The following is a 27442-nucleotide window of genomic DNA, read 5'->3' on the forward strand; positions in this document are numbered from 1 at the left end:
TCCTCTTTAAAGTGGTCTATCTTATGGTATTTGGATGGAATTCTGAAAGCTGCCTTAAACTTTGTGGCAGGCAAAAGCAGAATGTGGATACATAATAAAAATAAAAATAAAAATGAATGGGTGTTTGCCCCTGGGTCCCTCCAGGCTAGATGAGTACATGTAATTTAGTCTGTCTCTCCAAAGCATTCTTCTCTGAGATATTGCCTTCATTGAGCCCAAATGCCTAGGGGCTCTAGAGGGCATTTGATAGAAGCTCCTTTGGCACTATAGCAATGCTGCCCTCTGATGCAGGTGAGTGTGGAGACAAGGTTGGCCTCAGCTTCTCCCATCCCCTCATGCCATGGCCCACACTTCGGGGTCACCAAGTCTCTGTTCTACAAGTTATGGCAGCAAGAACATTTCCAGTTAACCAAACCTGTCTTCTGTGAACCCCTAAACTCTCCTTTCTGAGTCTGCTTCTCTCTCCAAGGGCATCCCCTGATCCCTCCAAATACGGGGTGTGTGATTGTTTGGGACCATATGGACCCCAGAAAAGATCACGTCCTTACAGTCAATCCACTCCTGTGGGTGTGCAACTATTGTAGGAGGGACCTACTGATTAGATCATATCAGTTAAGGGTTTTGATTAGATCACTTTCATAGGGTGTGACCCAGGGTGGGTCTTAATCTGCTTACTGTAGTCCTTTATAAACAGGATGAAGACAAGAGAGAAAAGGGACACAAGAACAAAGAACCCACAGAAACTGAGAGAGAAAGCCACGGAAAGAGCAGCCAAAAGCTGAAAGCAACAGAACCCAGAGGAGAAGGCAGAGACTAGCTGATGCCACCACGTGCAGAACAATCCAGGATCACCCACAGCCATCTTTGGGGACAGAGCGTAGTGTGGTGCTTTGATTTGGACATTTTTCTCAGCCTCGGAACTGTAAGCTTATAAGATAATAAATCCCCATTATAAAGCCAACCCATTTCTGGTATAGCACCTTGGCAGGCTTTAGTAAACTAAAACAGGTACCTTTGGATCTTCATTCTCTCTCAGGTATGAAGCGCTGATAACAGCTTGGTCTCCCAGAGTATAGAATGTGCAGATGAGTGGGATTCATGGGATGTCAAGGGAAGGGCAATCTTGCCTTCTGCTAGTGGCTGGTGGCACTTTTACTGTGCTGAGAGTACTCACCCCGGCTTAAGAAATTAACTCTCTAGCTATAACCAAGTTTCCCAAAGGAGATAGTGGGGCTTTCCACGCCCTAAAGAGAGGGAGGATGCAAGCTGTCAGAGAGTAGCCAGCTTGGAGGAGGAGGAAGGGTAAACATCCATTCTGAGGCAAAAGCAGTGAGACGCCAGAGCTTGAGCGGGGCTGGCGGGGGGAGGGGGGGGGGCTACTAGGGGCGGGGAGCTAATGGGAAACAGCTTGCTGGAGGGCCTGGTTGCTGACAGGGGGGTTGGGATGAGCAGGCTGATTGAGACCAGCTGTTGCTCCTCTGCCTCAGAGATCTTTGGACTCTGCCCTGGGCAGGCTAACGCCCTATTCCTGGTGACTAGGAGCCAGCAGAGGCTCCCTGCAGGCCCAGACTCAGGGCAGCCTCCAGAAACAAAGGATCAGAACCGGAACTCTCCATCCACCAGTCAGACGCCTCCTTCCCATCGCCAGCCTCCACCCCCTGGCTGCTCCTGCCCAGGAAAGGCCTGGAGGAAGAGGTCCAGGGAAACAGCCCTGCCCACCCTTCCCAGCCCCTCCATCCATCCAGCGTCTACATCTGGGCACCCCATGGCCCCAGCTCGCTGGAGCTGCTACCCTTGGCTTGTCTTCCTCTGTGGTATGTGTACCCCAGCCTCACCCTCCCATGCTAGGGAGGGCAGGCCCAGCTGGAGAGCAACTCTGGCCTCTCCCCTCTGTGCTCAGAAAGGGTTGGAGTGAGGGCTGGGCCCCAGATTGTCTGTTTTCCTCTTGTTCCCTCCTCTTGAGGAAGAGGTGCCCCAGGGCCAGGTCTTGGGCCATCATGACTTGGGGTCAAGCCTGGTTCAGCACCCTTCCTTTCCCCGTACAGTGCCCTGTTTGTCCTCTTTGGCCACAATAGGTGCCCAGCTCAGCAGCCCCCCACCCCCCTCCCCGGCTGTCAGGAGGATCCTGCTCACTTATTCCTGAGCACCACCCCTCTGCCACAGTCCAAGTGCCTTGTACCAATTCAGCTGCAGAGCCTGCCCTTGGGAGCCAAAACCTTGGCCTCAGAGAACAGCAGATCTGGGAGCCTAGAGGGACATGGGTTGGCTGTATCTAGCTTCTTATGTTGGTATCTTAGTGCCACCATGTCACCAGAAACCTGTTCCTACGGAGATGGGTGTTTTTTCATTTTCTTAAATCAACCGTACAGGTCCCATTTGCCCCTTGAGATTGAGACCAACACAATCAGGCAGGACATTGACAATGTTAGACTCCGGGCACCTTCCTTCCCTCTGTAGCTCAACCCACTTAGAGGGTAAAAAGTGTAAGCTCTCTCCATACTCATGTCCCCATTTCCCTCTAGGAAATCACCCTGGAAAGGGTGGAGGGTGGGGAGATGAGAAAGACTATCAGAGACCACAGGACTTTCAGAGGCAGAAGTGGCTTTCTCTAACCTAACCCTCTCTTTCTACTGAGGCCAGCACACTGTGGGACTTAGCCCAGGGCTGGGCACATAGTAGGCACTTAGAAAATATTGGTTCCGTGAATATTGGGTCACTCTTCTCAGTCACACCAAATTTGGGGCAAAGCACCAAACTGGAACTTAGATCTCCACACACTCTGTCCCTTCTGTGGCACTACCTTTCCAGGCCCACATCCCGTGGTTGGGGGGGGGGGATGGAAAGGGTTCCCCCCTCTTTTAACTCAGACAGATTGGGTTCAAGTCCCTGTTCTATGACTGGCTCATGGTGGCAGAACATGAGCAAGTGACTACACCTTTGTGGGCCTCAGTTTCCCCACCAGGCAACGATGTCAGACTGGGACTGCTTGTTTTATACATTTAAAATGAGCCTGGCACGATAGGCAGGGATTTGGGTTGTAAGAAGTGGTACAAATTCAAGTGGACCTTGAATTTAAGTAAACCCAATATATATAAAATTAGATTTAAACTGGGGGGGGGATTATTTAGCAAGATCCTCTAGAGCATCTGAAAGAAAATTTGATTACAAAAATTTAATTTACACGCAACTTTTCCAGTTCCATAGACCCTGAAAAGGCCTAATAAGATTAGAAGAGAAAAAAAAAATTGATTTAAGGAGCACTAAAACCCACTTGTCAATGAAACAGGTTTCTTTGATTGTGACAGAGGGTGCCATCCAAATCGCTCGGATTTCCTATGAAATGCGGTTTGTTTTATTCCCAAGGAGAGCTGGACAGCATCCTGTGTTTCAAAGGATGGGGGCTCTGGAGGGGGGAGGGGAGTGGGGGATGACTGTCCCTGTGCGCCAGCTCTCTGTAGGAGCTATCTAGATTTTTCTCCCGGTTTCTAGCTTGTGCCTGGGGCCACCCAAAACCAGCAGACCTCGGAGGAGAGGATGTGAGAAATTGTTCAACCAGCCCTCCGGTGAGACCTGGCCCCACCCCCACAGGTCCCTTCGTGCCCGCCCTCCATCCCCCACTGACTCTGGAACTAGCCTTTCCCACTACCAGCCTTTCTCCTGATTTCCAGATGCAGGGGGCCCCCTGTTTCTGATTAACAACCCTCAGGGCAGGCAGCACGTTCTCAGGTGTCTACCGTCTCCCCCCGCCCCCCCCCACACACACACCCCATCAGTGCCCTCACCTCCCTCCCTCCGGTTCCCGCAGCAGGTTATCTGCTTCCGTCCTGGGAAGCCCCGCGAGGGAGGAGGGGTGGAAGGGGGCGGGGAGACCTCTAGCCGGTTTAGCAGAAGCCAGGCAGAGCGCCCCACAGGGTTGGGAGGAGAGGAAACTAAAACTCCAGCGGAACAGCGCAGAAGGAGGGAGGCGGGAGGAAGCCAGAGGGCTAGAAGAGCCAAGGGCAAGAGAGGGAGGCTTAAGGTGAGAAGACAGCAGAAGGGCCCAGCAGATTCGAACAGAAGGGGATCAGACAGTAAACTATCAGACAGTCTAGCTGGAGACTCTACCGGGGCCCCCAGGCAGGAGTGGACCAGGAGGTGTGAGGTGGTGGGCATGCCAGCGGTACAATAAGCCACAGGATGAACGTCGTACATCTGCTTACAATATCAGCTCTAGAACCACAGCAGGCTGGCAGGTGGGTGGGCAAACCACATTACTTTTATAGTAAAACAAACATGGCTAGATCGTGGAGTAGAAGGCAAAACAAAACAAAAACAAAAAGTCATGTGTTTCATTTTAAAGGGAAAATAGCCTGCCAAGAAATGTCAGGCTTGGAGAGTACTGCCATTTTGGGGGATACTGCTCTGAACTACTGGGGTACTCATACACTCTTCTCTGCCATTTGGGAGTAGTGGGTGGAAACTTGAATAAGTCCTTGAGATAGGGTTGCCAGATAAAACACTGGACTCCCGATTACACTGGAATGTCAGATAATGCGTAATGTTTTAGCATAACTTTGTGTTACTTATTGTATGGGGCAGACTTACACTACAATATCAAGTATTGTTTATCTGAAATTCCAGTGTAACTGGGCATCCTGTGTTTTAATTTGCTAAATCTAGCAACCCTACCCCAAGGCATCCAAAGCTGGACTGTCACTCTGGCCCATCCCAGTGCCAGAGCCAAGGTCTTTGTAACTCTTACCCATACGTACTCTGCCCACCGCCACCCTGCCCCAGACTCAGTTCCTGTTACTTTCATAAGAGATTCCTCTCAAAGCTCGTTTCTATCTTCACTAAGCCCAGGCATCTTAATCTAGGCTAAACCGTAACACTGGCTGCCGTACCCCCTTTCTCTGGTCCAGGCCAGCCTAACCCCCTTCATCCGCCACTTCACCCCTACCCCCTGCCTAGAGCGAGGTCGGAGGCTTCTCTGGAGACCAGGAACCCAGGTGTCATTTTCTCTAAGCAAGGTATATGTATGTGTCTTAGTGTCTTCCTGTCATCTCTCAGTACCTTCCAGGCACTGCAGTCAACACCACAGCACGGCTCGAGGCCCTCCGCCAGCAGTTGCAGGCCCAGAATCTCTCTGCCTACATCATCCCAGACACGGATGCTCACATGGTGAGGGATGACTCCCCTCCCCATTGCCCTTCCCCCTACCCCAGCTTAGCCTATGAGAAGGGGAAACAGACAGGAAACTGTTAAGTCCCAGAAGGTGGAGGCAGAGAGAGGATTTGACAGACAACAGAAAGCAAAGGACGTAGGGAGCTTGGACATGGTAGTTTTAGGGCAACTAAAAGAAAGCATCTCTCTTCATTGGAAAGACGGAACTGCCAAATCTCTTTGACCTTATGGAATGAAACTACATACAACTTCAAAATTGATTTTGATCAATTCCTAAAAGGTAGTCAGATCCAGAATGAATGTTTACCCCTAGGAGGTTAGAATGTGGGCTGAGGATTGGCATGGAAGAACTCTAAGCTCCCTTCTTCTAGCCCAGGCTTTTCCATCTCGTTTTAACAAGGGTCTCAAAGGGATAGGTTGGATGGAACATCAAATGATCCAGGGTCCTGGACTATGTGAGTTTGGGGGTATAGGTTAGGGGGGAAGCAGACAGGAAACAAGATGGTCTGAGCAAGAACTGCTTTTCCCTGCTCACACGTCTTACCCTTTCCCACCACTGGCTCCATCTCTACCCTACCTACCTCCCCAACAGCACCAACCCAGTTGGAAAAGAAGGCATTTTCAGTGTCAATAAGATTGTTTGCATTAATTTTCCACATGCTGGAAAGGGCTAAGAAACTTGGGGATGTGTCTGAATGTCTCTGAGCCTGTTTCCTCTTCTGTAAAGTGAGAATAATGAGACCTGTCTCCAAGGATTACAAGTATGAAAATGCAATAATATATGAGGAGCAGATGTAGCTCAGTGGTTGAGTGCCAGCCTACCATGCACGAGGTCCTGGGTTCAATCACTGGTACCTCTTAAAAAAAAATTAAAATAATGTTGAAAACCCTCTGCCAAAGTTATTTATGGTGTTATGATGTGCCTAGTGCACTGTGCTAGACTAGGGAAGGGGGCAAGGACTGGAGGGGAGAACCCCAGAGAACCAACTGACGTGACTCCAGACTGCAGAAAATTTGCATTCAGGTTCAGTAGGCAAGACTCCTTTGCAGAACAGTTCAGGGTAACACTGAGTTCAGTGCTGGAATGTGGGGTTTAGACCCAAAGAGATGCAGTTGTTCAAAGAAAGGGAAGATACTGGGAGGAAGAGAGGTAGGGGAGTGACAGAGATCTTCCTGGAAGAGGTGCCAAGTGTGCTTGGCCTCGTAGGACTGGTAGGATCTGACTAGACAGAAAGAACTGAGATGTGGTTGAGGGCCTTCCTCATGGGTACTGACTCCATGGAAAAGGCTAGTGATGATGTTGTTGATTTCCTAGAGCGAGTACATCGGCAAACATGATGCGAGGCGTGCATGGATTACAGGCTTTACAGGGTCTGCAGGTAACAGCCATCACTCAGCCCTCATCGATTCTGTTGGTGGACCTAGAAATGGCCACAGAGAAGGCTCCCCTTCTTTTCCTGCTAAAAGTCCCGATGGCCCCTCATGTGGCCTCCTGTAAACAGAGATGGCTGACCCAGGACTCGCTTTCTGCCCACTTCCCCCAAGGTTCCCTTGAACACCTCCTGCCTCACATCCTTCCAATGGAGGAGTGAAACTCTTCCCAGAGGCCCCTTGTGACAGTCACAGAGACAGCCCTGTGTTGTGCATCAGCTAGCCAAAGACACATTCCCTGACTTTGCCCCTCACCTCCAGGCTTCTCTGTTCTGCCCCAGGAACCGCAGTGGTGACCCTGGGGAAAGCAGCAATCTGGACTGACAGTCGCTACTGGACTCAGGCCGAGCGGCAGATGGACTGCAACTGGGAGCTCCATAAGGAAGGTAAGAGGAATGGGGGGACATATATGTGTCTCCCAAGCCCCGGAACCTGGACTAGGTACAGGAAGGTTAAATGCGGTGGTGCATGCAAGACCATGCCAGGCCACTGTGGGAAGCTTGAAAACTTTGCAGTCATCCCTGACTTTTGAGGCTGATATCAAGGAGAACACCCATAGCATGAAAGAAGCCTGGCTGGAGGGCCTGGGGCTGGCAGCAGAGTTGACCTCTGTCTCCCTGTCCTTCTCACAGTTGGCACTGCACCCATTGTCACCTGGCTCCTCACCGAGATTCCTGCTGGAGGGCGTGTGGGCTTCGACCCCTTCCTCTTCTCCGTTGGTATGTTCTTCCCTCAGGCCCTGGATTTGTCCATGCCAACAGGGGCAACTCATCTTCCCTGGGCTGTAAAGAAACATACCTTAGTCAAAGGAGAGGCCATGCAACTCTAAGGGCAGAGAGTTTGAAGTTGTGGTTGCAGAATACTTTGCAACAAGGCTGTATCCATGGATTTGGGTAATTAAAATATATTGAAAAGCATGGATACAATTTTTTTTTAAGTCCTGAGTGCAGAGATCCTACCTGGAAGACTCAGGAAATCATTAAGATTTAGTGGATGAACAGGCCAGGATGTCCTTGAACCCATAACTTCCCTTCAGGTCCTTTAATTCTACCAGTTATGGCATTTACCTCCCTCGGTAGCCCTTTTCTGGAAGGCAGCGTAGAAGGATCAAAGGAGGTGGGAGGGCCTCTGAGCAGAGAAGTACACCCCGCCCGCAAGGAATCCAGTTCCCTGAGACCTGGGGTCTCAGCCAGCTGGCCAGCCCATGTCCCCAAAGTTGGAGTGCTCACATATACATACTGAAAGATTCCCACTTCAGGACTGACTTCTTTGCTGGCCTGTGCAATGGCCTGAACATCAGCATTCTTTGGGGCTATGGCACTGGAACCCTGCTGAAATGGTTAGTATCCAAAAGAGGAGCTACCCACAGCCACTGGCACTTAAAAAGATTACTTTGGGCAATTGGATGTGGATGGCATTGGGGTGGGCTCAGGGTAATTAGGCTTTGACAGCAGAAGGGGGGTGAGAGGCCAACCACCTCCTCCTCCCCCCCCCCCCCCCCCCCAAGATCAGGGCTTGCCTTCTAGGAGGGCCCGATTGCTTGGGCAGGACCTGGGCAGCTGGGGCTGCAGGACAGTAACAGGAAGTGGAGGTATAAGGGCTAACTTTCAAGAACCACTGTTTTTCTTGAGCTATAAATGGTCAGAGCATAAGTGATTCCTTCCTATCTCTTCAGGTTCCTGGGAGAATTATGACCTGGCCCTCCAAGGCTTTCACAGACAGCTGGTGTCTATCACAGACAACCTGGTGGACCTGGTATGGGGGTCCCAGAGGCCTCCCATCCCAAGCCAGCCAATTTATGCCCTGAAGGAGGAATTCACAGGTAGTTCGGTTCTCTTTTCCAAGTTGTAACAACGCAGGTCCCTGTTGCCACTCCTTTGTCTGAAAAATTCTTTATGAGAGGTACCAAAAGTATAGTTCTCAAACTTTAGTGTATACCATAATTGCCTGGTATCCTTGTTTAAAATACATATTTATGTCTCCCCCCACCCAGATTCTGAGTCAAAACGTTCTCAGACCACATTTAGAAAAATTCTGGAATAAAGAGTTTAGGATATAAAGCAAGCGGAAGCAGGAAAGGAGGAACCAAGGGAGTCAGGGAGAGGTAAAAACTATACCCCTTTGAAGAGAGATAGAAAAAAAGCCATGATATGAGTTGCTTTCTTTCTAGTACAGACTGATATGTACTGAATCATTAAGACCTTTAGTTCTAGTCCCTCCTGTGATACGTCATTCAGATTTGTGAGATAGCTGGGGTCAGATTTGTGAGATGGCAGGAGTAGGGGATCAGGATTAGGGCTCTGTCTATATCACAGATTAAGGTTCAGGTTTTGGCTGGACAACAAAGGAAAGTTAACTGACCCAGAAAAATCTAGCATCAACAACCTCATTGACACCATCTAAATACATCATAAGAGAACATTTTGCTCTATGATTCTTGTAAGTGGTGACTAAAATCCTGACAGGGAACAGGCTACTGATTATCATTTTCCTGGGAATTCTAGATGAGCCAATGGACTTGGATTCCTAATAAAACTGTCAGGCAAGCTAAGAGGCCCCTTCCACATCCAGGTCCATGCATATTTCTTGTTTGGAAAGGAGTCCAAAAAGCAGGAAGGAAATTTCAAAATAGCAGGTATGATGAAACAAGTTAAAATTGTGTCCAATTTTCTTTATCTGTTCTGATGGAACTTGCAGAATCATTCTTTCTGTATCTAAACAGTTTTTAAAGAAACTTTTTATCCAAGAAGGTTAAATAATAAAACTCCTCTCATTTAGATAAAGAAGGTCACAGTTATGCCAGGGAGAGGATAAGATAGAAGGAAAAACCCTTCCAGGGACCAGGAGAGAATTAGCACGAGTTTTGTCACTTTCCACAAGGGAGGAGATGCTGAGCTGTCACAGGCTGTTAGTCTTCAAGGAAATACCATCCAGAGCCAGAACTGGGTTTGGAAGCCCAAGAACAGAGTTCATCTTAAATAAGCTTGTAGAAGCAAGAGAGCCTTCATCTCTAGCCACTCGCAGGATTTAAAGAAGGAAAAAGGAAAAACATGGAAAGAGCCTTACATTTGGGCTTCATTAGATGTCTCAAAAATTTATCACACCCATGAACCTTGAAAACATGCTAAGGGAAAGAAGACAGACACAAAAGACCACATATTATATGATTCCTTTTATATGAAATACCCAGAATAGGCAAATGCATAAAAGCAGAAAATAGATTGGTGGTTGCCAGGAGCTGAAGGGAGGGGAGAATGGGGAGTGACTACCTAATGGGTTCAGGATTTCCTTGGGGGGTGATGAAAAAGTTTGGGAGGCAGATAGTGATGATGGGTGCACAACATTGTGAATGTACTTAATGCCACTTTTTAAATGGTTAAAATGGCAAGTTATGTCATATGTATTTTTGCCACAATAAAAAAGAAAACAAACCCCCAAAATGTATCATACTCAAAACTTTCGTTCCTGTTGAAATTTTACCTGTTTGCCTAAAGTTCTTTTTTTTTAAATGGAATTAAGTGATTTATTCTACTCTTTGGATCCACCTAGGGCCTTTAACGCTTATGACCTTCTGCCAGCAAATTCTTAGCCCTGCCTCAAGGCAGATTCTACATATGCATTGCTGGGAATAGGCATATAAGATGGAAAGTGAAGTCATAGAACTAGGATACAAGAATTCCAGAAAGGACAGCTCTGTGGCACAAAGTTTAAGGTTAGGCTTGGAGACTGACCATGTTAACAAGACAGCGCTATATCTGTACAGATTAAGTGTGGGCCATGCAGTCATTCAGACCTGGGTTCAAATCCCTTTGCTAGCTGTGAAACCCTAGACAAGTCACTTTACATCTCTGAAGCCTCAGTTTCCTTATCTGTAAAATGGGGCAAGTAAGGATTAAAACAACTTACTTAGCCCAGGCCCTGTGGCTTAGTAAGCATGGGGGTGACTGCAGGAGAGAGATCCTATTCAGGTAGGGCCACTCTCCTGATATCTGTTCTGCACGCTTAGTTATTGATCAAAAAATTATACCAGACTTACTAAATGTCAAGGCACCATTCTTCTCCATGCTTCTCAAATATTAATTCATTTGATCCTCCTCCTAATCCTTTTGAGGTAGATATTACCATCATCTGTGCCCCTTTTACAGATGAGCAAAATGAGACAGAGAGAGTCTAAGTAGCTTGCCCAGCATCACCCAGCTAGTAATGACAGAGCCAAGATCTGAATTCAGACAACTTAGCTCCAGACCTCTGCCCTTCATGACTACAAAGTAAGACTTTGTTTAAAGAAAGGGTTCCATTACTTAAACAAACAAAAAACAACTCTTGCCTTAAGGGAGTCCTCCTAGGAACAGAGGGCCAAGGGAAGTGTGTTTCACTGACACTTTGTTTGGGCTCCTTGGCTTCTAGGGAGCACGTGGCAGGATAAAGTATCTAGCATCCGAAGCCAGATGCAGAAGCATCGCAAGGCCCCAACTGCCGTCCTTCTGTCGGCGCTTGATGAAACTGCCTGTGAGTGGGGATTTGAGGACATGGGTGGGCAACTAGGCCTCCCCAAACCCCTAAGCCTCCTGAGCCCTGTAGCACAGGTCTTGTCCCCCAATCACCCATGTACCCACTGGTTCCTGAGAGTTTCCGCCACTATGACCTGTGGGAACTAAGAAGGGTAAGGGGGTAGGAGGAGCTCAGGGGAGGCATGTCTGCAGAGTAAGCACACCAGGGAGGCCAGGCTCTGCTGGAGCCAGCCCACCGGCCACCAGGAATGGGCTGACCTTGGCAGCCAAGTGCCTGGTGTCATTAAGGAGAAAAGGACCAGCACACACCTCCCAATCTCCTGGCCACAATACCAGAGCACTCACACTCCCAGCTTGATACCCAGTGCAGCCCCACTCTGCCCCAGCATGGCTCAGGGCTTCTCACCTGATCCCCATCCCGGGAACACACTGTACTGGTGTGCTGAATGCTGGCTGGGTTTATGCATTTTTCTGAGGGAAGGGTTCGGTAGCTCTTATCATCATCTCAACAACCCCCCAGAATATTGAGAAATATTCCTAGGCAGACAGTGTGGGTGTGCTGCCGGGGGCAGACAGGGGGGCACAGGTGCCACAAATGCTTGCCTCAGGCAGATCAATCTCAAGGAGTCCCCATCAATTCTTCTCCCCAGGGCTCTTCAACCTCCGCAGCAACGACATCCCCTATAACCCGTTCTTCTATTCCTACACGCTGCTCACAGACTCCTCCATCAGGTATGGCTTGTCCTGGGCTTGCTCTCATGACTTCCTCCATTGCCACCCCTCATGTATCGCACTGCCCATGAGCTTGGTGCCTGCCCCAGCTGGACTCTCTAGGAAGCCTCCTATTGGCTTTTCCTGACCCCTTGACTTCTGTTCCCTTCATATCCTAAGTGTTGTCTGCTTGGCTCTCTGGTGCTGTCTTCTACCGACCTCCGGGAACAAAGCTTCCTAGTCCATCCTCCCCACCCAGGTTATTTGCAAACAAGAGTCGCTTCAGCTCCGAGACCCTGCAGTACCTGAACTCCAGCTGCATAGGCTCTATGTGTGTGCAAATATTGGACTACAGCCAAGTCCGCAGTACCGTCCAGGCCTATGCCTCGGGAGACGTGAGGATCTGGATTGGGACCAGCTATACCACATATGGGCTCTATGAGGTGGTACCCAAGGTGAGTTTAACAGGCCCCCGGGCCCTCCCCCACCAACCCCTGAGAAATCTCAACCTGATGTGAGGCCACAGTCCCTTGGCCATTCAGTCAGTTGGTCAGTCAACAACTGTGCAGCAAGTTCCCTCCTAGTCCCCACCCCCACCGGGGAGAGACAGAAGAAGGAAACCCGGATGTCTGCCCCCAGAGAGCTCATAGATTGTCAAGGAGGCTAAAGAGAGTGCAGACTGGTAAAGCTTTGGCATTAGCCAGACCTTAGACCGAATCCCAGCTCTGCCCCTAACTGGCTGTGTGACAGCCTTGGACAAGCGACAAAGCCAGTCTGGGCCTCAGTTTCCTCACCTGTAAAACGGCAGTAAGAAAGCTGCTAAAATGAGAGCTGTTATATTCTCCTTATGCTGCCACAAAAAAATTTCTAAAAGGAAAAAAAAAAGCGACAGTGAGAGTCCCAACCTCATAGGAGTTGCTCTGAGATTTAAAAGAGATAATGATTTTCAGGACGTTGGAATCATCCTGCGTGACATTGCAATGACAAATACAAGCCATTATATATTTTGTCATAACCTACAAAATTGTGCAGGACAGAGTGTAAAGTATAATGTAAACTATAATCCATCCAGTTAGTAGCAGTGCTTCAATATAGGTTCATCAATTTAGCAAATGTACCACACCAATGAAGACAGTTGTTGACATGGAAAGTGGGGGAGGGAGAGGGGGTCGGGCATATGGGAATCCCCTAGATTTTTGATGTAACATTTATGTAATCTAAAGCATCTTTAAAAATAAATAAAACAAAAAAGTAAAGGAGATAATGCACAGAAACCCTAGTGTTCGTCACGATAGGCACCCAGTAAGTGGTGGCTATTATATGTCCAGGGAACTTGTACCATCAGAACAGCCCACCAATGGGGATCAAGTGATGCAGCCCAGGCCCTCTCCCAAAGTGCCAGTGGGATCCAGGGGCAGGTAGTGAGCCACTAAGCAGGGCAACATTAATCAAGGAAGCCTTCCTGGAGGGATGGAGGAACCATGGGAAAGCCTTGAGTAGCTGGAAAGCCCTAAAAAGAAAGGGCATTGCTGCTCTATGGAATGGCAAGTCTCACCTCGGCTGGGGATATCATTGTGACATGGCTGGTGCTCCCATACCTCCTCTTTGTTCCCCACCCTTCTCCCTGCACCTTGACAGGAGAAACTTGTGGCAGATACCTACTCCCCAGTAATGATGGCCAAGGCAGTAAAAACCAGCAAGGAGCAGGCTCTCCTCAAGGCCAGCCACGTAAGTCCACTGCAGGCAGACATAGCCTTTTGGGAGCTCCTATTCTGTTTGGTTAGACAGGAAACTCTTCTGAGGAGCCTTGAAGAAGACCCTCAGTGAAACAAAGTTTCAAACACTAAGCTCCTGGGCACCCATCTGCACTTCACCCCTTACTGACATGAGAGCAGAGGTAGCTTAGAGCATGCGCCCTGGAGCTAGGGTGTCTGAGTTCAAATTCCAGTTCTACCCACTTCACTTCACCTCTCTGGACCTCTGTTACCTCATCTGTAAAATGAGGATCATAACAGTAATTTACAACCTAGGGGTGTTGTGAGGGTTAAGTGAACCTATCTATCTATCAATATATAAAGGGTTTTGAGTACCACCTGTTACATTCTAAATGTTAAATTAAGTGTTAACAGTAGTGATTTCCTCACCCTGGCAAGGGGATGGCTCACTCTTTTTAATATTCCTGTTAAAATGAGGATAAACCACCTCATTAAAAAAATACACAACTTTATCTTATGGAAAATTTTAAACCTATACAAAAGCCAAGAAAATAGTGCAAGGAACCCTCATGCACCCATCACCCAGCTTCAACAATTAGGATCTCATGGTCCATCTCGTTTCATCTCTAACCCCACGTTTATTACCTCCACTACCACCCTATGCTGCTGGGTTATTTAAAAGCAAATCCCCAGAATACCACATCATTTCTTCCATCAACATTTCAGTAAGTATCTCTGAAAGACAAAGACCCTTTTAGCAACATCACCATGACACTATGATCATAACTATAAACCTTCACAAGAACCCCTTAATATCATCAAATAGCCTGTCAAACCCTCAGATTTTTAAAGCTCTAGATTTCAGAGTAGCCTGATCAATCTCCTTTCTCCATGTGTCTTCCTGCTTCCCTGCTTCCTCCATTCCAGATACGGGATGCTGTGGCCGTGATCCGGTACTTGGTCTGGCTGGAGAAGAACGTGCCCAAAGGCACAGTGGACGAGTTCTCTGGGGCAGAGCTCGTGGACAAGTTCCGAGGGTGAAGGACCACCACTCTGCTTTATGGCTTTTACTCTGAGGGTGGCAGATAGGAAGAGGAAATTGGTCTCCTTACTTCAGAGGAAGGAAGACCCACCTTGCATTTGGGAACCTGTCTGAAACAAGGGGTAACAGGTTCTCAGAGGCGGGGAGAGCTGAGTAGGGGTTGTTAGATGACAATCCCCAGCCCAGCGGTAAGGGGACAACATAAAGGGCCTCAGCCCAACAGCACCCCCTAGTGTCTGTGTCCAGCACAAGTTCGCTGTCTCTTGGGGAGGTTGGCTCAGGGTTTCCCTGGCCAGACCTGCCCTAGGGCCAGGTTGGAGCCGGGCTTCTCCCGAGGGCATGCTTGGCCCAGATCATGGGCAGATTGCATTTTTGAGGTGCAAAATGCTGCTTCAGGGTTAGAGGAAGTTTTCAGATACAGGAAGCTAGGGTTCTTCACTCTTGCTTTCCCACTAACTCATGGTGAGTGTTTGGGCCTTGGTTTCCCCATCTGTAAAATGGAGGTAGAGGGGGAAGAACTGGTGTCTACATTCTCTTCCTTCTCTGACATTCAGTTCTCTATAAGTGACAGGACGGGGCTTGAGGAGATGGAAGCCAGAGGTGGGACTGGGAGAACTAAATGACCACTGCCCCAGGTAGAGGCAGCTGTGACCTTCATTTGCTCTGGTTAGATATCCCAGGCCCAGCCTAGCCCCTGGACCCAGCCGTTGATCATTCTTGCCTTGTGCTTTCCAGAGAAGAAATGTTCTCCTCCGGGCCCAGTTTTGAAACCATCTCTGCTAGTGGCCTGAATGCTGCCCTAGCCCACTACAGGTACTTCAAAAGAAAGTATTTTCTAGGGTCCTGTAGGAAGATCCTGGTGTGTGTGTGTGTGTGTGTGCAGGGGAGATGGGGTGGAGGGTTGCAGAGGTGGGAGTGCTCTGGGACCTGAGTCCATCTTTAAGGTTTGAGGCCTTTAGTACCGTGGGAGGCTGGGGATGATGGACTTCAGTCCAGGGTTAGGAGTCTCCTTGGATTTAAGAGGCCTGAGTGATTTTTTTTTTCTCCAAAAGGCTGGGACTTTGTGAGTGCTCAGAGCTGTAGGAGCTGGGAGGGAGGCTGGGGTGCTGTTGGAAGCTTTTCCTTGGCTTTCTGTTCGTTATTTATGTTAGCTCATTCTTAAAACTCACAAGTCTGCATGAAGAGAGGCCTCTTCACTCAGCCTCATCCAACCAAGATGGGCCCAAGATGTAGGCTAGCCAGATGTTTGGTCCCATAGAAAACAAATACCCACAGGTGTGATGAAATGTGGGGGGCTAAGCAGACCAGATACCTCAGCCTGGCATGGACACAACAGGGAGATATCAGATGCCATCCAAGGAAGGTTCTGGAATGTCCCAGAATTTCCTCCCCTGGCATCTCCCAAGGCTTTGGCTGCTCTGCCCCAGCCCCTTCTCCCCCAGAGGAGAGTGGTAGGGTCGGTACTCCTCTGCTCCACCCTCGAGGTTACCCTTCCATCCTGTGCCCTGGCTTCTCAGGGCCCTCTGTCTCAGAGGCAGCAGGAAGTTACGGAAGAGAATACAAACTGAGTCTCTGGCACCCACGTCCAGGCCCAGCTCCATCACCACTTTACTGTGTGGTCTTGTCCAAGTCCTTTTGCTTCTGTAGGCGGTTTCTCCTTATGGAAAAGGAGATGGCTGGCTGAGGTGGTCTCTAAGGCCTCTTCCAGTGATGCCATTCTGGGTTCTTTCCTTTCTCCCCTCCCTGGGACCAGGACCTTCCTCTGTGAGGTGCAGAATACCCACTCGCAGGATAAACAGATGTGAGCTGAGATTAGCAGCAGAAGCAGGATACTCTCCCAGATAATGACTTCCCCAAAGGCATCCGCCTGGGAGCCTACCCCCCAGGGGTGGGGGTTATACCTGCTTTCACTCACAACCCTATCCTGCCCGGGGCAGGATTAGGCTGCTCCTTCTAGCATTCTCCCCCCTCTGCAGCCCAACCAAGGAGCTGCACCGCAAACTGTCCTCGGATGAGATGTACCTGCTGGATTCCGGGGGGCAATACTGGTATGTACTCCCCACCCTGCCCTGGCCCAGTTGTCTCAGCTCAAACATCCTAGATGCCGGGTCCTCCCAGCCAGGCCGAGCAAAGCCAAGAGCCTGCCAAAGCTTTCCCTTTCAGAACCGCAGGTTCCTCATCTGAGATTGAATGAGCTCTAGAGCTCCCTTTTCGTTTTCACATATTTGGGTCCCTGCACAAGTGGGTAACACACAGCAGCCAGAGTAGTTGGACTGCCCATGTAGTACCTCGGTGAGAATTAGGCAAAGACTCACCTTCCTCAAATGAAATGTTTTTTTAAGTCCACATCTTATTACACAGCCTGAACAAACACACTCAGTGGCCCTGCCTGGCTGCACAAACACATGCACCCATATCTCACCCACCCATGCACACCCTGGAGAGAGCCCACACACTGCCAGTACCGGACCGTGAGGCGACTAGGTCAGGTTGGGGAGTGGGAAACAGAATCAGGCCTAAGGGCAGCAGACAGGTAAGAAAAGCACCTTCAGGGGTGACCTGGGAGACATTGGGACAGGACACACTCCTCATCATGGGTACATACTCATGCTCTTTTTTTAAAAATATGCAAGTTTGTCTTTTTTTCTCTCCCCCCAACCGCCCCCCCCCCTCAGTTGTCTGCTTTCTGTGTCCATTTGCTTTGTGTTCTTCTGTGACCGCTTCTATCCTTATCAGCGGCACGGGGAATCTGTGTTTCTTTTTTGTTCCATTATCCTGTTGTGTCAGCTCTCCATGTGTGTGGGGCCATTCCTGGGCAGGCTGCACTTTCTTTCATGCTGGGCGGCTCTCCTTATGAGGCACACTCCTTGCACGTGGGGCTCCCCTACGCGGGGGACACCCCTGTGTGGCACGGCACTCCTTGCGCGCATCAGCACTGCGCATGGGCCAGCTCCACACGGGTCAAGGAGGCCCGGGGTTTGAACCGCGGACCTCCCATCTGGTAGGCGGACGCCCTAACCAGTGGTCCAAGTCCGCTTCCCCATGCTCTTTTGAGTGTGTGCGTGCCTCTGTAGGTTATGGAGGAGGGGCACAGTCTCCCTCCTCCAGGACTCCACCATATGTGTGTGGGGTTTGCTCAGTGTTCTCATTGAAATTAGCATATAACCATGAAATGAATGGCACCCCTTTAGACCTGTTACTCTTGTAGGGTGCACAACCTCAATAGTCAACCTCAATGGCCCTGAGAATAAGCTGACCCCACTCCTGGCCAATATGTGATCAATTGGTTGTCACACAGGAGCTGAGCTGAGCCGAGCTGAACTGACCTGAAAGAATTTCCCTTCTCATCCAGGAAGCCAACGGACTGTGGGAAGCTTGGAGTGGGGGAAACAAAGGGGTGTGCTGAACTGATGGAGGGGCAAGGGATAGTTTCAAATGGTCTCCCAGGTTCTGTCCTGTGGAAACAGTGAATGTGCCCCATGACAAAGGGTCCTTGCGTGTTCTCCGCACGGCTCTCAGGAGCCGGCATAGCAGATGGACTGCTTAGCAATCTTGCTTGTCACCCGTTTATGGCTGAGGCTCAAAAGGGAAGTGAATTTGTGGGGGCGTTGCTGGATCTGGGGCATGCTCAGAGCAGGGTGAGGCCGGGGAAATGGTCACCTCACTTCCTCTTCTCTCCTTCTGAAGAAGGCGGCCACCACACCCTGTGACCTACTCTCAGGGAGGAGCACCCAGGGCCCTGAGACCCTTTCCCTCCTCCTCAGGGGTGGCCACAGGGGCTATCCTCGGCAATAGCAGTTGCAAGTCAGAACTTTAGGCTTCAGCTCACTGTGACTCTAAGCCAATCACTGTTCATAATGGAAAGAATCATGTGAAGAGTCAGTGCTTGCTCCAGACCTGGCTTCACTGAGGCTCAGAGAGGGAAACAACCTCCTGGCCTCAGTGACCTCATCTGTGAAATGGGGATCATGAGGCCTGCTCTGCCTGCCTTCCCAGAGGGCGGGGCGGGGGGGAGAGGGCTGTGAAAGTGTTCAAGAAATGGTAAAGAACTATCCGAATGTGTGGGACTGATTTGATCATGTCATCTCTCTGAACCTCAGTTTCCCACATTTGTAAAAAGAGGCAATCCCTTCCTGCCTCCCAGGGAGCCTGGAAGAAGTCTAGCTTTTAGAACTAGCCTGATCCAAGGAAATTCAGATTGACAAATCAGCCAAAATGGGTGGTATGGAGGTGGGGGTACATATAGGGGAATTAGGAGTGTCAGATAACATAGTGATATTGAACTTGATAGCTTGGCAGAGCCACGTAAGGCATAGACACCTCCCATCCCACCCCCTCGCAGCCCTGCTGCCCAAACCCCAGTGGAAGGCACCTCGGAAGCACATGGCCATGATCCCTACTCCCATGGCTCAGCAGAGCTGGACAGAGTTGCCTTTTCTTCTCCACAGGGATGGAACCACAGACATCACCAGAACAGTTCACTGGGGCACCCCTTCTGCTTTCCAAAAGGTAAGCATTGGACCCAGATTTCTCCACCCCCACTCCCATCATGGGGGACCTAAGCAATCACTCCATTAAACTACCTTTCATTTTACAGAAGATGAAACTTGAGGCCAAGAGTGTTTAAGTAGTTTGTCCAAGGTCACACAGCAAGCCACTGCTTGAAAATACAGTGCTCCCTGCTGCTTCCCCAGAGATATTTTACACCTCCAATGGGGCCTTGGCCCAAGCTTATTCCTATCCCATTCCAGTAAATCAATGGACAAATCTTTATTTAGTGATGTCCATGGGCCTAGCCGTGTGCTAGGTGTTGAAGAGGGCAAAGAGAGAAGATGATAGCCTAGCAGAAAGGAGGAAGAAAGGCATTCCAAGTGAGAAAATGGCATGAGCAAAGGCTCAGGGGCAGAAATGAGCTGGGTGTTTTCAGGAAACAGTGAGGACATTGAGCAAGCAGAGTATTTGCTATGGGTGGGAACTTGTGCTGTAATCAGAGAGAAGAAGGAAAAAAACTCCATGCAGGCTTCCATGCGGATTGAACTCGCTGCCCCCAGTTGAGATGGCAAGTCCTGGCTCTCTCCCCTTTACCACATGGCTTTAGGGAGTGAACCAAAGAAGTAGCAGCTGGCAGCCCTCCTCCCTCCCCCTTTCCACAAGGTAACAGCCCTAACAGGGGAGAGCTGACATGCCAAGATATCAGGCCCAAAACTAAACGTAAGGCCTTAGGAGAAATAAAAGGATGGTAATGGTGATAGCAATAAGAGTGCTAACCTTTATTTGAGCATTTATCTACTCTGTTTGAAGCACCTTACATGTGTTAGTCTACCGAATCCTCCTGACAATGTTATGAGCTAAATACTGTTAGCATCCCATTACAGAAGAGGAAACTGAGGCACATAGAGGTTCAAGTCACTTGCCCAAAGACTCACAGTTGGAGTGGCCAAGTCAGGATTCCAGCCCAGAGAGTCTGACTTCCAGGCTCTGACCATCTCAGCCTCAGCTTACCACCACCTACAAGCATCTCCTCAGCACATTTTAATTGTCCCCATGGGCCATAACCCCCAAAGAGAGCCACACGCACCAAGCCCCAGCTTTGGGAGCCCCTTCTCCTGCCACTTCAGCAGCTCCCTTTGCCTGTCTTCCAGAACCAACGTGGGGTGACCAAACATGAGCATCTACCACCCTTCCACATACACAGACACACACAGGCCTGCACAGGCCAAGCAGGTGAAAAATCTCCTGGCTCTTCCTCTTGTCCTCCACATCACCTCTCTTTCTCCCCATCAGGAGGCATATACCCGCGTGTTGATAGGAAATATCGATCTGTCCAGACTTATCTTTCCTGCTGCTACATCAGGTAGGTTTTAGAGACCAGGCTGGACCCAGAGCCTCAGGCCCTGATTTCACTGGGGCTAGATCACCACCCTGGCAGGCTAAGGGGACAGGGGTGATATCATCATCCCATCCATTGTATAGATAAGAAAATCCAGCCCAGAGTGGGAAAGTAACTTGCCCAAGGTCACACAGTTGGTTAGCAGGAGAGCCAGGTCCTGAACCCAATCAAATGCAGTAACTCAGAGGTGGGGGAAATCAGTCATGGGAGGATTCCTGGAGGAAGTGCTGAGTTTTGATGGATGGGGAGAAATTGTAATGGATTTGGAGGTCCAGGTAATGGATACAATGGGCGTGACAGAGAGACTGGAGGGAGGCTGGTCTAACTGGGGAGCACATGCAGGGTGGTGTCAGTCTGGGTGTCACTGGCCTCATCCATTGGCCTCCACCCGATCTTAATGTCATGTGTCATCACATGCTTCCTTGCCTCCAAGAGCCCCTCTCGTCAGGTACCGCCCTGGAAGTTGGACCTGGTACAAAGTGCAGGAAGGGGCAGTGCTGACAACACAAACCTCCAGGAGCAAGGTAGATAGTTTCTGGGGCCCAGCTGACTAACTGGTCACCATCTCTCTTCCAGGGCGAGTGGTGGAAGCTTTTGCCCGCAGAGCCTTGTGGGACGTTGGACTCAATTATGGTCACGGGACAGGCCATGGCATTGGCAACTTCCTCTGCGTGCATGAGTGTAGGTGTCTCCTCATCACTCCCCCAGGGCACCACCCCTGTGTGACGGCCTCCTGTGAAGGAGGCAGAGCATTGCCCAGGTATGGAAATGACCAAGACCCACAGGGGTGCAGTGACCCACCCAAGGTCAACCAGCTGGTGGGAGGTGATTCTCCCCAAGGTAAGTGAGAAATGGTAGCAGTTAACCCCTTCTTCGCATGCAGGAAGGTACAAGAGAAAGTAGTGTCAGGCCAAGGCCTAGTGACTGACTGGCAATAAAAGCCAGAGCTAATCGGGTCTGTACAAACTTCAGGTAGACAATGACATGGTGGAGAAATGCTGCTGCAGAAGTCTTGGGACCCCTAGTCCTCTACTCTTTCCTGGGCCTATTGGCTTCTAAGCTGGCAAATACAGGAGAGTTGACATTGCACCTCTATGTGCCTTTCCAGGGCCAGTGGGATTCCAGTCCAACAACATCGCCATGGCCAAGGGCATGTTCACTTCCATCGGTATGGCTCTTGGGCCCCTACATCTCTTCCCACCTCAGTGCACAGGCTAGGTCACACCAGCCTTCAGGGAGCACACTAGGCACAGGAACAGCCTGGGGCTCCTCCATTGTACTCCCTTACCTCCCCACTCCCATCCCTTCTTCCAGCCCCAAAGGGCCTGTGCACCCTAACCCCAAGCCCCTCAGCCCACACCCTCTTTTTACCCTTGGGAGTAGTACAGCCACACTCTGGGATCTCCAATCAAATGCTGGGGTGATAGGATGATGGCACTAAGGGAAACAGGAGTGCCCCCAGGAGCCAGGTGGGTTGTGGGGTCTTCCCCACCAGCAACAAGGAATGGAGGTCAGCTTTGGGATTCAAGGCTCAACACGTTGCCCCTGCTTGGCCAATGAGCCTCCCATGACCAGGGGGATGTCAGGCAGCTGAGCCCTCCAATCAATCACTAATTGGTACAGGAAACCCAGGGTTGGGTCCTCTCCTGCTTAATGCCACCAGCATCTCTGTCTCACAGAACCTGGTTACTATCAGGATGGAGAATTTGGGATACGGCTTGAAGATGTGGCCCTTGTGGTAGAAGCAAAGACCAAGGTAAAGTGGCACCAAGATGGGCTGGAGGTACAAACTTGCACAGCAGTACCTTTGGGCCATATGGGGGTTGGGAAAGTTCATTCGATGTGTGGGCATGAATTTATTTGGAGTCTTCCTTAGGTCTGTAGGAATTCCCTAAATCAGAGTTTCTCAAACCTGCTGGCACGTTAAAAATCATCTGGAGAGGTTGCTTGTTTTTTTTTTTTAATTAAGTGCCAATGGGCCCCACTCCAGAGCAAGTGAATCAATATCCCTGCCTAAAATCACTGGTTTTCAATGCATGTCATAATCACCAGGAGAACTTGTTAAAAATAAAGTGTCAGTATAGCAGCAACGAACAAGATAAAATACCTAGATATAAACTTAAAAAGACTTACATGGGGAAAATCTCTACTGAAAGACACACACACAGAAAAAAAATTTAAATAAATGGTTGTCTTTGGGAAAAAGTCTCAATATTGCAAAGATATCATTTCTCCCTAAATTAACCCATAAATTCAAGGCAATCTCCATTTCAATACTAACTGGATATTTTTGTAATTTCACAAAATGATATTAAAGTTTGTTGGTAAAAAGAAGCATGCAAAGATAGCTAAGTAGATAGGAACTACCTAGGAGGGCAAGGAAACTAGCCCTATTAGATATCAACACATACTATGAAGCTACCATAACTAAAACAATATGGCACTGGCAAAGAACTAAATAAATATAACAATGGTCCAGAAGAGTTGGTCCAGAAATAGACCCTCTAATTTCCATAAGAAATGGGGATTTAGTTTACAATAAAGCCAGCATTTCTAAAGAATAGGGAAGTGAGGAATTGTTCAATAAATAAATAAGGGAAGATAACTGGCTAATCATTTTGAGAGTATGAGGGTAGATTAAAACTGAATAACCTCACTGTTATAGCAAAGTAAAATCCCAAAATAGATCAAAGATTTAAAGGTAAGCAATCAAACAACAGAAGATCTAGAAGAAAACCTCTATGAATTCATTTATAATCCCAGGGTGGAGAAAGGCCTTTCTATACCAGACCCAGAAGCCATGAAGGAAAAGATTGGTAACTCTGAATCTAAACTAACTAGAGAACTTCTATATGGGAAAAATACCAAAAACAAAGTCAAAAGATGTATGATGAATATGGTACATATGGCAGAGAAAGGGCCAATTTTACAAATGAGCTTTTACAAATCCATACGACAAAAATAGGCAAAACAGAAAAATGGGCAAAGGACATGAAGAGATAATTCACTGAAAAATCAGCAAATGAAAAGACACTCGACTTCACTCTTGAATAAAAGAAATACAAATCAAAACAACAATAGAATGCCATGATTCACCTATCAGATCAGCAAAAATGAGAGACTGATGATACCTAATGCTGGTAAGCATGTGGGAAACCAGTACTCTCATACACTCGTGGGGGAAGTATAAATTGGTACAATATTTCCAGAAGGCAGTTTGACAATATTGATCAAAATGCCTGTACCTTTTGTCTCAGTAATCTCCCTGCCAGATATATACCTTCTGAATATAGTTCCCAAAGTTTAGCAAGATGTTTCTACAATGAAGTTGATTGTAGCATTGATGGGAATAGTAAAAAAAAAGCAAAACCAGAAACAGCCTAAATACCCATGACTGGTTTAATAAATTATAGTACATTATATTTATTATATTATGGAATCTCACACAGCCCTTAAAAAAAGTGAGGTAGATCTACTTGTGGTGATATGGAGTGCTCTCCTAAGTTTAGTATTGGGGGGGGGTGCTGATGGGGGTGTGGGGGATACCATCTATTTTGAGTGAATTAAAAAATATATATATGGAGTATATGCCTAAAATGTTTTTCAGAAAGAAAACATGGGCAGGGAGGAGACTTTCAAATTTCACTGTGTATCTATTTGATTCTGTTTGAATTTTCTAGGCACATACATGCAAGGGTTCTCTAGGAGAGGGGAATTATGGACTATTTTTTCTTCTTTATACTTATCTCTATAGATAGATCAATTGAGAGTGAGATGCACAGATACACATATACAAATATATGCATCTATATTTTTTCAGGTAGGTTCCCCAGCCCTGCCCTAGAGATTCTGACTCCAGTGGTGTGGAATCTGCCTATTTAACAAGCTCCCTAGGTGCTGTTGAAGCACACATTTTGCAAAACATTGATCTAAGTTTCTGGAATCACGAGGAAAGCACCAAAGGCAGGAATGCTAAGTGGTAGACAAGGGTGTTGGCCAAGAGGACTCTGGAAGGCTTGGGCCTACCTGAGTCTCCAGGGTTGACAAAGATGAGGTCCTGTGCCGGATGCGAGGCTCACACCCTCCTTCCCTCAGCCTAGCTCCTCCTCTTCTCAGTTTTCTGCCCTCACACCTTCTCTATGGGCTCTCAGTACCCAGGGACCTACCTGACCTTTGAAGTGGTATCTTTGGTGCCTTATGACCGGAACCTCATCGATGTCAGCTTGCTGTCCCCCCAGCAGGTAAGTGCCCCTCAGCACTGTCTACCCTCAGCCGGCCTTCTCCACAACCCTGGGCCTTTCCCACCTCTGCTCCTTCCAAACTCCAGACCTCTGCCCCATCCCCTCCTCCAGGAGGGCCCACACTGGAGGCATCTGTTGGCATATACTGGGGCATCCCCCCCAGCTCCCCAGTGCTTCCAAACCTCTCCAGTCAGACCAGGTTGCCAGCCCCAACTGGTGGACTGAGACTGGGTCTCTGGACGCTGCTACTACAAGTCCTAGAACTGTAGGTGACCCCTGTCCCTCTCTGGGCCTCAGTCCCCTCTTCTTTAAAATGGGGATGATGATGGCTACCCGACTTACTCTCATTCCTGGACCTGAAATCCATCCTCCTCCACCCCCATGAAAGTCACTATAACAATAAACAGCCACTGGGGGGCAGGGGGAGTGGAACTGCCTCTGGAAAGCCCCTGGGAATGCCTGTGGCCTAAAGGTGGCTGGGGACCTATGGAGATCTAGAGTACCACAGCTGCGGATGGAATAGCACCAAGACCTGGCCTCTTGACAGCTCGGCCGGGAGAGGCCCTCATCCGTCCTCCTTTTTGCAGCTCCAGTACCTGAACCACTACTACCAGACCATCCGCGAGAAGGTGGGGCCAGAGTTGCAGCGGCGCCAGTTGCTGGAGGAGTTTGCGTGGCTGCAGCAGCACACAGAGCCCCTGTCGGCGAGGGCCCCGCGCACCACCTCCCTGGCCGCTGTGTTGGCAGCCTCCACCCTTGCTGTCCTTGGCTGGAGTGTCTAAAGGCTCCAGCCACCCGTGCTCATCCTCCACCCAGATGTGAGGCTTGTTCGACTCCCCTCTTTTGGCCCCATCCATCCCTCAAGAGCCTGCCCAATGCCTGGAAACCATTGCCCTCTGCCTCCTCCTCCAAGATGAAGCCCCAATGGAACAGGGCTTCTTGGCCTCAGGCAGGCCCCCTCCAGGCTGATAAGATCCTTATCTCCCATGAGTCCAGTAGGCCCAATCTATTACCTGGCAGAGCCTACTGCCACTGCTCACCCTACTCCCCCAAAAAGACCAATAGGGCTTAGAGGCTCCATGGCCCCGGGAGAGCCCAACCCTACCACCCGCTGACTTTAGCCAAAGCTGCTCCCTCCCCACAAGCCCCTGCCTTCTTGGTCTCCCCACCCCTGAGGAGGCTACCTCTGGCCATCCCCACCCCCACTTGCCCCCAGCCCACAACAGCCTCCTGGCTGCCAGCCACAGGGCCTGAAGAACAAAGCACTCCCTGGGGGCTGCCTGCTGTGCCTGTGAGGGAGAGGAAGGAAGGGTGGTGGAGTACTGTCTTTGCAGACTGCTACCCTAGGGTGATGGAAATCAGAATAGTGGGAGGGCAGGGCAGGGCTGGAACCAGAGGCCATCCAGGGAGGGTACCCCCACACCGGTCACCCCAACACGTAAGCTGACTGCTCCTAAACCTTGGGTAGGCTTCATGCCAAATTACAGGCTAGGGAGTTAAGTCATAGAAATTTGGATAGGGGTAAGGGGGAATGTGGTGAGGAGCTCTGGAATATGGTCCCCTCAGAGGCTGGGGAACAGCTGGAGCAGCTGCGCCTCATCGCCACCCCTGACATTTGTGGAGCCCCAGCAACAATGCTATTAAATCCTTGTACCTCCTTGGATGGAGGAAGCTGGTTTCTCCATTTTACAGGCAGGAAAACTGAGCTCCAGACAGGGGGTGGGACATGGCCAAGGACACACATTCTGGTTGGGAGATGGTGAAGCTGGAAATGGACGGCCATCCAGCTCTTACAAGATCCTTTACCCTACTTCCCAACCCCCTCCTCATTCACTGGGCCCTCGGTTGGGACTGAGAAGAGTTTCTGGGCCGGCCGTTAGCCACCTGGGCTCACATCCTGCTAGATGCTTAAGATGGCCTGGCAACTGATTGGCAACTGACGCCTGCCTCTGGGTTTTGCATTGTGTCTGCTGTGTTGCCAGAGACTGCTGTTACCTGTGGCTTTTGTGGTGGGGGAGGAAGAGCAGGGGTGAGGCGGAGGCGGGTGTGTGAGGCTCTCAGAGGCTCCGTTGGGGAGCACATGCTTGAGAATGTGCGTGTGAGCATGCGTCTCTGCACACGCACCCCCTGCCCCTCCAACCACCTCCAGCCTGTGCTAAAGGTGTTGTGGCTGTATGGAGGGGAGAGAGGCAAGCCCCACAGTGGGAGATTTGTCAAATGTGGTCCAGAAAAGTTGGGGCCAGCACCACGTCTTAGTAGCACATTGCCCTGGAAAGGAAAGAAACAAGTCCCTGGGGTGGGGGCAAAGAGGGCACTGGGCAAAGGTGCCAGGCAGTGCAGCCCCCTGCTCAGGACCACCAGGTCTAATTTTCTGGGTATGATGATGACCTGCACCAGTTACTGCCACCTATGCTTGTATCCAAAGGCCGCATTCCTAGCCCATCCTCACTGAGGACCAAGGCCAAGTCCCTGCTTCCTTAGTCATTTGCCCTCACACCTGCTCACCCCGCAAAGCTAACTAATGATAATAAAGTAAAATAATCACTGTGATAGTTTGAGTCTTTTGTGGACCCCAGAAAATTCTGCTCTTAAATGAATCTGTTCCTGTGGGTGTGAACCTGTTGCAGGTGGGACCCTTTGATTAGATTACTCTCATAAGACACAGCCCAGGGTGGGTCTTAATCCTCTTACTGGCATCCTCTATAAATGGGATGAACATACCGAGAAAGGAGTCGCCA

General features: G+C 49.5%; 1 protein-coding gene across 1 annotated transcript; it reads left to right on the top strand.

The window, feature by feature from the left end:
• The first annotated feature begins 1684 nt into the window (after positions 1-1684).
• Positions 1685-27254, top strand: XPNPEP2 (X-prolyl aminopeptidase 2). Its single transcript, XM_004465660.5, has 21 exons — positions 1685-1814; positions 3490-3563; positions 5050-5160; positions 6479-6542; positions 6876-6980; positions 7227-7313; positions 8270-8416; positions 11002-11103; positions 11756-11837; positions 12076-12271; positions 13455-13544; positions 14459-14568; positions 15309-15386; positions 16550-16621; positions 19022-19082; positions 20358-20427; positions 21040-21144; positions 21572-21631; positions 22143-22219; positions 24615-24704; positions 25292-27254. Exons 1-21 carry the CDS (start codon positions 1766-1768, stop codon positions 25484-25486), a joined length of 2025 nt encoding a protein of 674 aa, XP_004465717.1. The 5' UTR covers positions 1685-1765; the 3' UTR covers positions 25487-27254.
• The last annotated feature ends 188 nt before the right edge of the window (positions 27255-27442 follow it).

This window comes from Dasypus novemcinctus, chromosome X (assembly GCF_030445035.2).
Source record: "Dasypus novemcinctus isolate mDasNov1 chromosome X, mDasNov1.1.hap2, whole genome shotgun sequence".
Lineage (NCBI taxonomy): Eukaryota > Metazoa > Chordata > Mammalia > Cingulata > Dasypodidae > Dasypus > Dasypus novemcinctus.